Source organism: Narcine bancroftii, chromosome 4 (genome assembly GCF_036971445.1).
Source record: "Narcine bancroftii isolate sNarBan1 chromosome 4, sNarBan1.hap1, whole genome shotgun sequence".
Classification (NCBI taxonomy): Eukaryota; Metazoa; Chordata; class Chondrichthyes; order Torpediniformes; family Narcinidae; genus Narcine; species Narcine bancroftii.
Window position 1 is genome coordinate 183031599 of NC_091472.1, and position 11027 is coordinate 183042625.

General features: G+C 37.1%; 1 protein-coding gene across 1 annotated transcript in view; it reads right to left on the reverse strand.

The window, feature by feature from the left end:
* Window positions 1-11027, reverse strand: part of nipsnap1 (nipsnap homolog 1 (C. elegans)) — a 56059-nt gene that overhangs the window by 39695 nt on the left and 5337 nt on the right. The window contains exons 4-5 of the mRNA XM_069933194.1: window positions 5340-5434; window positions 2565-2635 (exon numbers count right to left, since the gene is read on the reverse strand). Of these exons, the coding sequence (XP_069789295.1) occupies window positions 2565-2635; window positions 5340-5434 (166 nt within the window). The remainder of the gene's footprint in view (window positions 1-2564; window positions 2636-5339; window positions 5435-11027) is intronic.

Sequence of the window (11027 nt, forward strand, 5' to 3'; positions counted from 1 at the left end):
TATGTCTACATGGGTTTTCCCCAGGGGCTCTAGTTTCCTCCCACTATTCGAAATATACTGGGGGTGTAGGTTAATTGGGTGTAAACTGGGGGGCATGAACTCATGGGCCGAAATAGCCTGTTACTGTGCTATATGTTAATTTAAAAAAAAACCTAGCTGCAGGAAAGATATTAATAATGATAGAAAGCATACAGAGAAGATTTACTAGGATTTTGCCCAGAATTCATGAACTGAGTTACAGGGAAAGGTTAAACAGGTTAGGACTTTATTGTCTGGAGCATAGAAGAATGAGGGGAGATTTGATAGAGGTATTTAAAATTACGAGGGGGATAGACAGAGTAAATGTAAACAGGTTTTTTCCATTGAGGGCAAGATACAAATTAGAGGATGTGGGTTAAGGGTGAAAGGGGAAATTTTAGGGGGAACTTCTTCACACAGAGAGTGGTGGGAGTGTGGAACAACCTGCCACCTGAGGTGATGAATGTGGACTTAATTTTAACATTTAAAAAGAATTTGGACAGGTACATGGATGGGAGTGGTATGAAGGGCTATGGATTGGGAGCAGGTCAGTGGGACTAGGTAAAATAAAATGGCTTGGCACAGACTAGAAGGGCTGAAGGGGCCTGTCTCTGTGCTGTAGAGTTTTATTGTTCTAGGGTTGAATTCTCAACAGGAGATATATTTATTGCATTGAGATACCTGTTACATTATGATATTTACTGTCAACATAAATTGTTCCCTGTTCTTCTAGCCCTTTCAAGCAGCTTGCAGCCCAGATGCTGATGAACACCGCGGTAGCTGCCTTCATTCACCACACCCTATTTTCTTTACTGTTCCTACTCAAAACTGAGTTGCACTGCTGAACCCCACCCTGATCCAGTCTGGACATAGGAGTTCGGATCACACCATGTGCTCTAGGATTTCCATTACTATTCTCTCCCTGTATCCACTGACCCTCCATGTTCTCCCCTTCCTACTAACTCTACCCATTTTCTCACTCTCCTTCCACCCAATTCCATTCTCCACTTTCTCTCAGCTCTTCTTCCTTTGTCTTTCACTCACACAAAATACCGACTCTCCCAACTCCTCTTCTCTCACCCACTCCAACCATGGCACCGCCTTTCATGCCTATTTCCACAGTCCCCTCCCTCACCCCTCATTCTTCCTCTTCCAATTCTCCCTCCACATACTTTTTTAATCTTCTCATTCCCTCTCAAAGTCAGGTAATTTTCCTTCTGAATGGTTCATGAATATTGGGATCCATTATGACTGAACACTTCTTTTACAACCACCATTAATTATGATTATTATATAATCATGTGTAGCTGGCCTAATAATAAAATGTTATTGTGTCATAGACTGAGAAAATTGTATTATTGTATCATATTTAATCTGTTAATAATGAACACTATAACTCAGAGGTTCTCATCCTTTTTCTTTCCACTCACACACCACTTTAAGTAATCCCTATCCCATCGATGCTCTGTGATTAGTAAGGGATTGCTTAAGGTGATACATGAGTGGGAAGGGAAGGTTGAGAATCACTGCTCTGGACCCAATTGTTACTGATATATTTTGCTTGAGAAAAAATTGTCATTGGCCCATTTCCTTTGGAGTTATGAAACAGTGCACATAACGAGTCAATTAGGCACGATTTAAACAGTGGTTTTCAAACTTTTTCTTCCCACTCACATACCACCTTAAGCAATCCCTTACTAATCACAGAACACCTTTGGCATAGGGATTACTTACAGTGGGATGTGAGTGGAAAGAAAAAAGTTGAGAACCACTGCTGTAACTTGTATCTGCAGATTCAGCTAATGAACTTGTTGAAATTCAGTATCTTCTCTATCATTTTTCTTATACTATTTCAAGGTACTGTATATCAAAACATTTCTCAAACCACAATCAAACTTTTTAGAGTTCAAAGCATTTTTTACACACTTGAAAGCTCGCTAGGCTCAAATTGTTAAAGTCACTGAGTTCTACAACATGGAAACAGGCCCTTCAGCCCAACTTGTCCTTGCTGACCAAGCTAGTCCTATTTGCCTGTGTACAACCCTTAATCGCTCTGAACTTTTCCTATTCTGTGACAGGAATGGGACAGGCAGCCAAGGATCTGAGCAAAGGCAGAGTTGATATTATGGAGATAGATGGGAGAGTGAGATTGAGAACATTAAATTGGCTTCGTGATTTGAAATTTATTTTTAACATTACGTTATGGTATTTACTGCCAACATAAATTGTTCTCTGTTCTTCCAGCCCTTTCAAGCAGCTTGAAGCCCAGATGTTGCTGAACACCGCGGTAGCTGCCTTCATTCACCACACCCTATTTTCTTTTAACATTACTTTTAACATTACATTCGCTTCTAGTCAGAGAAAATGGAGTAGAGGGTGAGTTCACAATTCACTTATCTGGCTTCACCCATTCTTCATTCCCCACAGGTAATCAATTTACCTATGAGGAAAACAGAAGCACTTTCACAGATACAGTTGTCTCTGTAATTCAAACTAAATTTAATCCGTTCAGTCCTGATAATCAAAAGATTTCTTTCATCGATTACCTTATTTTCTTTTAGCTTCTCCATTGCATCTGTCATTGCGGGATAACCACCAGAAAACCTCCATAAATGCACTGCCCAAAATAAAATAAAATGTCAATATTTCAGAGTACATAAAGGTTGTGATTCTGCATGAAAGATAAAAGTTGTATCATTTCAGTGAGAAGGTATATGCCACAGGAATTTTGGTCCTTTGATATTTATGAAAACTTATTCAGGTTAAATGGGGTGGCAGGGTTAGGGAAGCAATTAACATGATGCTAGTACAGCCCCAGCGACCGACCTGGGTTTGAATCTCATGCTGTCCATAAGGAATTTGTATGTTCTCCCCGTGTCTGCGTGGGTTTCCTCCCACCCTTCAAAGCCTATAGGGTTTGTAGGTTAATTGGTGTATTTGGAGGCAGGGCACTTGCTCATGGGCCAGAAGGGCCTGTCTAATTTATGCCGATGTGTATGTCTTATTTAAAAATTTAAATCTGGTACACCTGGATCTCTGGTGTTGAGTATTTTGTGTTCACATATTCTCTTCCTGACTCCCCAGGTTTTCACTGAGTGCTTTAGTTTTTTGCGATATCCCAAGAATGTTTTACAAATTTCCTCTTTGTGTGGATATGTGATGAAAAAAATTCAAATAGGCTTTGATAAGCATGTGAGGGAAAATAAGTTTAGGGGTAACAGAAATAAGAAGAAGAACAGGATTGATGGGATAGCTCTAATGGATGGGCAGAGTGCTGGTAAGTGAGATTAGAGGAGGGTTCTTGGATCAGTGCAGACTAGAAGGGCCAAATTGGCCTGTTTCTGAGCTGTAATTGTTATATATGAAGCCAGCATGGACTCAAATGACCAAATATTCCTTCTGTGTGGCTTACTCCTGCTTCACATTCACATATTCTTGGGTTCCTTCATTAAGATATTTACAAGGAAATCATGATTCAAACTTTAATTTTTTTATTTTAATTTGGAGACAAAGCACGATGGCAGGCTCTTCCATCCCAGGAGCCATCACTGCCCAAATACTGCCATGTGATTATTTAACCTACCAATCCCATACATCTTTGGAATGTGGAAGGAAACTGAAGCAGACACAGGGAGAATATAAACTCATTACAGACATGACACTGACACTGTAATATCTTTGTGCTAATTACTTCACTAATGACATGGTTAAGAATATATTACCTTTTTTTTTTTATTTTTAACTTGTCTCTTGCCTTTCTAATTTCAGATCTAAATTATTAACTGTTTCTCTTTCCACTGATGCTGCCTGACCAGCTGCTTCCAGATTTTCCTTTATTTTAGGATGTAGAGCATGGAACAGGCCTTTCCAGCCCAAATACCCCAATTAACCTAAAACTCCCAAATGTTTTGAAGAGTGGGAGGAAACCCTCGCCGATACAGGGAGAACATACAAACTCATTACAGGCAACGTCGAATTCAAACCCGGGTCACTGGCACCGTAAGACAGTAGCGCTAACCACAACACTGATGTTACCGCCTGAAATTTGTTAATTTCCTCCTTTGTCCTCATTCTCATATTTTCCCAATGTGTATCACAACTTATGGAGTACTCTCTGGGCAGATCTCTTGTACTTTTTTGTACATCAGCACACCATCCAGGATTCATGCAAGGAGCTACAAATCACCTCTCTGGCCACCTAACACTGGAATCTCCAATGATAAAGAAGCATTGCTCTTTTCTCCTGTGCAGCTCTGCCTATTGGTACCTTGGTCCAAGCTGGACCCCTTGAAAGTGTTGTCACTCCTAACATTCTCCACCTCTGAGTGTCGAGAGCAACTCGGAAGATACACCTCGATGAAGGGATCAAGCCCAAAACATTAGTTATTTATCTTTGCTGCATAAAGTAGTTTGACCTGCTGAGCTTCTCTAGCGTTGTGTTTTTACTTCGCTCATGGTGTCTGCAGACTTTACTGTTTTACCAGGTGCCTTTTCATCCTCAGCTAAACACAACTCAGTAGCTTGTGCAGTATCAAAGGAAGAGAAAACATGACAGATAATTTGGCCCAAAACCCTTCATCAGAACTTATTTCTACTGTTACTAACCTCTGCCCTGCTCTGAAATTCACTTGGACCATTTCTGACTCTTCCCTTCCCTCTCTAGATCTCTCTTTCTCTATCTCGGGAGACAAGTCATACTCTGACGAGTACTATAAACCCAATGACTCCCACAGCTACCACGAAGATACTTCCTCCCAGACCTCCCATGACATTATCCCTTTCTCTCAGTTTCTCTGCCCCCCGCTGCATCCGTTGTCAAGAAAAGAAAACTCCCACTGATGCTACTTGGCCCATTGAGATCCTCCAGTGGATTGCATTTAGATTCAGGTTACAGCAGGTGCAGTCTCCTCTGTATCTCCTTTTCATCCTGTTCTTGCTTGCATTTACTACCTTTGCCTATTGCCTCCTAGAAAGCAAAGTTAGGAGCTACCATTCTTCCTGATAGCCAGAGACACTCCTACAAATGTAGTTCTTCAGGACAATCAATGATCCCTGAAGTTTCCACAAGTGCAAGGATTGTAAGCAGCAGGTCTCAGCTAATCATCTTCAATCTTACAATTTTCTTCAGAAGCCAGTTAGTATCTTGTTTAAAATATTAATTAAAATCAATGCTTATTGATGTCATCTGAGGGCTCGCTGTTTGGTCCTCATCTCTCTCAGACCCCTCACTTCCTCCCTCTTTCCTCACTGCACCCAACTCTCCCACTTGCCAAATTCATAAAGGTCAGGATGAATTAAATGACATTTAAACAGTGACTTACCTGCTTGGTCCTGCTCACCATACCATGTATTCCAGCTTCCTACTATCTCACATGGGTAGTCAGGATCATTGTGCAGCTTTTGCAATATTTGCTCCCTGTGGTCATTAATAAAGATTTTTTAAAAATCCAATAGCAACCAATCAGCAGCAATGATCAAGGATCAACACCACCCAGCACACACTTTGTTCTCGCTGCTGCCATCAGGAAAGAAGTATAGGTGCCACAAGACTCACACCACCAGGTTCAGGAACAGCTGCACCCCCTCCACCATCAGACTCCTCAACAACAAACTCAATTTCAACAACTTTTCAATTGACTAGATCAAGTAGACAAGGTTGTCCACTGTTGCCTGCTTTATTTGTTTTAGCAAATGAACCCTTTACTGAATTAATAAGACAGGATTTAAAAATCAGGATGAACACAAAATAAGTTTGTTTGTGGATGATGTTTTGATTTATTTAACAGATCCGTTAAATTTGTTGCACCAACTTAAATTTAGATTAAAAGAATATGGAGAAGTATCTGGTTATGATATTAACTGGGAAAAAAGTGAAATTATGCCTTTAGTAAAAGGGGGTGATAAAAATTGTAAGAAGGTTACTGATTTTAAAAAGCCAGATGTGGGGATTAAATATTTAGGTATTCGGGTGGGAGCTAAGTTAGAAAATTTATTTAAATTAAGTTATTCCCCATTATTAAAAAGAATAAAGGAATATTTGGAAAGATGGAATATGTTACATTTTAATAGGCAGAGTAAATTGTGTAAAGATGAATATTTTTCCTATGTTACAGAGTTCTCTGTTGTGTATTGGCCTGTGTTGTGTGGTTTTATGTTAAAAAGTGACAGTTTGCCTTAGAGAGCCAAGGTGAAGGTGGACTGCTGAGAGAGTGGGAGACAGACTGAGCATGTGCAGAAAATGATCTAAAAATTTCAGGCTTGGATGATAAACTACCACTGGGTGGCGCTGTGGAGTGGAAGAAGGCCCAGAGCATGAGTCATGGTCTGGAGGACAGTTTAGAATGTTGGGATTTCAAAAAGGATGAACATTCCGAAGGCAGCCAGAAGGATCCTCTCTCTCTCTCTCTCTCTCTCTCTCTCTCTCTCTCTCTCTCACAAAGATCTTTTGGCTTCAGTTTACCAAACAAACTGAATTTTGTTTATGATCTTTGCTTTGATCAAAGTTTTGTGAGTCTTGTGTGTTTTGTGTCAAAGTTTTTCTGTGGGCTGGTTGGAAATATAACTTAGACTTTAATTGCATGTTATATTTAGGCTGGGGAATTTATTAGTTTTACACTAATAGAAATTTGTATAGTAACCAGTGGGCATTGTTATAAAAGGGGGGGATTTTGAATTGAAGTTTGAAGGTGAATTTTTGTTCAAAAAGTAATTGTTCATCTTTACCCCTGTGTGATATGCCTTCTTTGTGGTTGCTGTTTTGATCTTGTAACACCGAGAATACAATATCTTTTACAATCAATTCCAATTCCTCAATTTTTTTTTTTTAAAAAGAACTTAATGCTTGTTTTAGGACATTTTTATGGGAAGGAAAGATGGCAAGAGTTTCTTTGGATAAATTAACTTGGAATTATGATTTAGGAGGTTTGCAGCTCACTAATTTTTATGAATTATTATAAAGCTGCCCAGTTGTGCTTTGTTAATGTAATGTATGATTTAAATAAAATTCCAGCTTGGGTATATATAGAATAAAATAGGGGAACCAAACCCACAAGATTTTATTTATAAATGGAATTTAAGGTTGTTAACAATGAATAGAGAGACTCTTATATTGAAGCATTTAATTGAGCTTTGGAATAAGGTTGATAAAGAAATTGGGGGAGGAGGATTGTTGTCTGGAAAAACACCATTATTCCAGAATAGATTGATTCAGTTTTCCATGGGAAATAATTTTTTAAAGATTTGGCAGTGTCAGGGAATTAAGATAGAGGATGTTTTTGAAGCAGGGAAACTTATTTGTTTTAATAAAACAAGGGAGAAGTTCAAAATTCCTGAAAATGCTGGATTTTGTTATTATCAAGTTATGAAATTTTTACGTGAAAATTATGGTCGAGCCATTTATTACCAGTAGAGATGGAATTAGAATTATTGTTATGCAATAGAAATATAATGAAATTTATTTTAATTATGTATAGGTTAATATAAAAGAAAGCCCAAAAAAATAGGGCTTTATAATTCAAGACAAACATGGTAAGTTGATTTGAATAAACGAATAGATGAACGAGATTGGATTGGGATATGAAAAGTACAATAAATGTGAGATTATAGAATGGTGCAATATAATTTTATTCATCAGTTATATTTAACACCACATACATTTTAAATAGTGAATCAGACTCTTTTGGATTTATATTTTAGTTGTGGACAAGAAATTGGTACATTTTTGCATTCTACTTGGCAGTGCCCTAAAATTAAACCCTTTGGGTAAGAAATGGGTAAATTATTGGAATGAATAATGGGGATAAATTCCCACAAGATCCAAAGTTATTTTTATTGGGTGATATTAAGAATACTGAACCTAAGTTGAAGTTGAATATGAATCAAAAAAAGATTGTACATCTTCTTTAGCATTAGCAAGAAAATGAAAGTCTGATACGGATTTGGGTGTAGAAAGATGGCCTGCTGAGGTTCAGAGTTGTATACCACTTGAGAAAAATGACAATTTAAGAGACAAATACCATATATTTTGGGCGATAGGGAGCCCTTATTTACAAAATATGGGTATTAATATTTAAATGAAGCTCTGACATTCCTTTCTCCTTAAGGTCTCAATGTATGATAAGAGACTTTAAAGTAATAGGCACCCCAGTTGAGGGTCTCTTGACTCGTTCTTTCTCTTTTTTCTTCTTTGTAGGGGGTACATGGGGAGGGGGTAGTATATGGGGTATTTTTCTTTTTTAAATATATATCATATGTATTTGTATCATTTTGAATTATTTTTAATTATTTTTTTTGTGTGGTTTTAAACTAATAATTTTTTTTTAAATGACAAACTCAATCAGGAACTCATTTAGGGACCCTTACTTGTGCACTTAATCGATTTTCTTTTTGTTTTCTCTGTATTGCAGTTTGTTTCCATTTGTTTTCTGATTACAGTTCTTTGTTTACATGTTTTACACTGTGTAGTTTATTTTTTGCACTACCAATTGATGGTAATTCTGCCATGCCTGCAGGAAAAAGGAATCTCAGGGTTGTATGTGATATCACAAATGTACTCTGACAATAAATCTGAAATCAAAAGCTTAAGTAGAGCTCTAAATCAACATAAATAACTTAATACTAAAATATTAAGTATATAATTCAAAATTTCTTAGTAAATACACACATTTTTAATTTATTGATTTGGTTTGGGCTCATTTTAGAATCAACCTGAAATTTGCAGAAAACACAAAATAACTATTTATATTAATATAATATTTTAGATAGATTCAAAGGAAAACAATCTTTTACTGAAACATATTATCTGCTAAATTTGTGAGGACTCAAAGGAATAGATGGCCCAAAGTAGACAAATGCCTATGAAGAAATATTTTGTGTTGTTGAGTTAAATTATGTTAATTTTCTGAAACTTGATGGGTCATATTGTAAAATTCTATGAACATAAATAAGCACAGGGAGTTGGGTATGAAAAACTACTGCATTTGTTCATAGATAAGTTTTCATCCAGTGTAGTATATTTTGTTGCACATAGTTAGAAATTTTAAGGAGATGGGCACAGTCAGATTTCACAGCACCTCTCTACTATTTTTGTCAGTTGGTTGTTGCAAGGATACTAATAGTAATTACACAATCCTAGCTAGGAGTGGCAAACTTTACCATGAACTACTGGAGAAAAAATTGTAATCCAATGACTATGCAAATTCCAACACACTAATGCTCATTTGTAAACTATTATCCACAATGTTGTGAAAAATGGCTGACAAGATACTCTTTCTGTGCTACCACAAACTTAACCCTGATTTAATATGCCACGAGCATATAATGCACTCTGTACTGGCTTGGAAAGTGACTGAGCTCTAAGACAATCATTTGAAATAAAAGATTAAGAGGAGAAATAGAATGACTCAAGTGGGTTAAGACCTGAGATTTTCTGCCTCCATGAATGAAAAACCATTATCACAGCAATGACGATGGCTATTCAAAAAGGACAAATCTTTTCAAGGGGGTTTATATGATCTTGTCAGTATTGCCCATTATCCAGAACTAATATCTTTTTAAACATTACATACAAGGAAAGAAAAAGTAAGTATATCCTTCAGGGTGTTTGAGGATATGGATCTCTCAGATTGCAATGTTCTCATCACCAGTCAAATGGAAGTACTCATATCACATAAAATTAGGTAAACAAAAAGCTTTACATTCAAGCAATGTCAAATCTACAATTTATACACACTCCATTCACTCTGATCAAACTAAGAAATCATTTATCAGTTGAATTTTTATGAGCATCCCATGGTGTTATTGAAATTCATAGGAAAGACCTGTTTCAAATTAATACTGTCAAAAATGATTCCTTTGTTTACTGTTAGTCAAGATTGAATCCTAACAATCGTAAAAACATCATCATTTTGTTTATAGACTGACCCTTCTTTTCATCAGATTAAATATAGTTGTTCATTGAAGGGAATTTCAACAGCCCGATATATAAAAAAAACTGCTTCACTCACGATTCTGCTGCTGAAGCAAGAGCAAAGAATTTCAAAAAATGAATCATTGTTCAAAAGAATGCGAGTACAATGCGCCAACTGTTTTATTATTTCTGGAAAAAAGTGTAGGCAATCCAAATAAATGTGTTGTAAGTAAACCTATATTGGGAATAGGGTTAATTGCAACAACAACAAAAAAAGCTGCATTTAATTGGGAACGGTGAAGGAAAAACAGACTGCAGAATGATATAATTGGTGTTATCATATCTGTAAAGAAAAGTGGAGATTGGACTTTGATACAGAGTAATGCATTCAGGGAGGTACAAGAATATGCATGTATAAACAATAAATGTGAGGATACATTGGCTGATACAATGTAATAAGCTGAATTTGGAGCACATGTTCACAGAACCTTAAATGTAGCAGGTCAATTCAATGAGATGGAATGCTTTCCTTTACTAGTCACGGCACAGAATACAAGAGCAGAAGGTTATGAAAGATTGCATACAATGTTCATGAGACCATAGCTTGACAACTATGTACAATTCCAGTCATCACGTTACAGGGAAAAAAAGAAATTGTACCGAAGAGGGGGTTGTGAAGATTTCTGGAAAATTTTAGTTCAGGAAATATTGAGAGGCTGCTGTCATTTCTTCTGGGTCAGGGAAAAAAAAACTAAACAGAGACTTAACTGAAATTATGAGAGACCTAAATGGAGTAAGAAAAAAAAAACAAGAATGTGTTTCCTTTAGCAGAGAGATCAAATGCCAGGAGGCAGAGATTTAAATAGAAGGATCAGTGCTCAGATGAAGGTGACATGAGTCTGGAATGCACTGAATGGATCGTGGTAGAGGTAGAAACAGTCATCACATTGAAGGGCAAACTTGATGATCTGAGACTTGCTGGACTGGAAGGTGGAATTAGGCTGGGAAACCCCATTTTCAGGACATCACTGACATTACTCACCAAATGGCCCACTGTCGCTGATTCTGTTAGCAACAACACCAATAGTACCAACTACCAGTA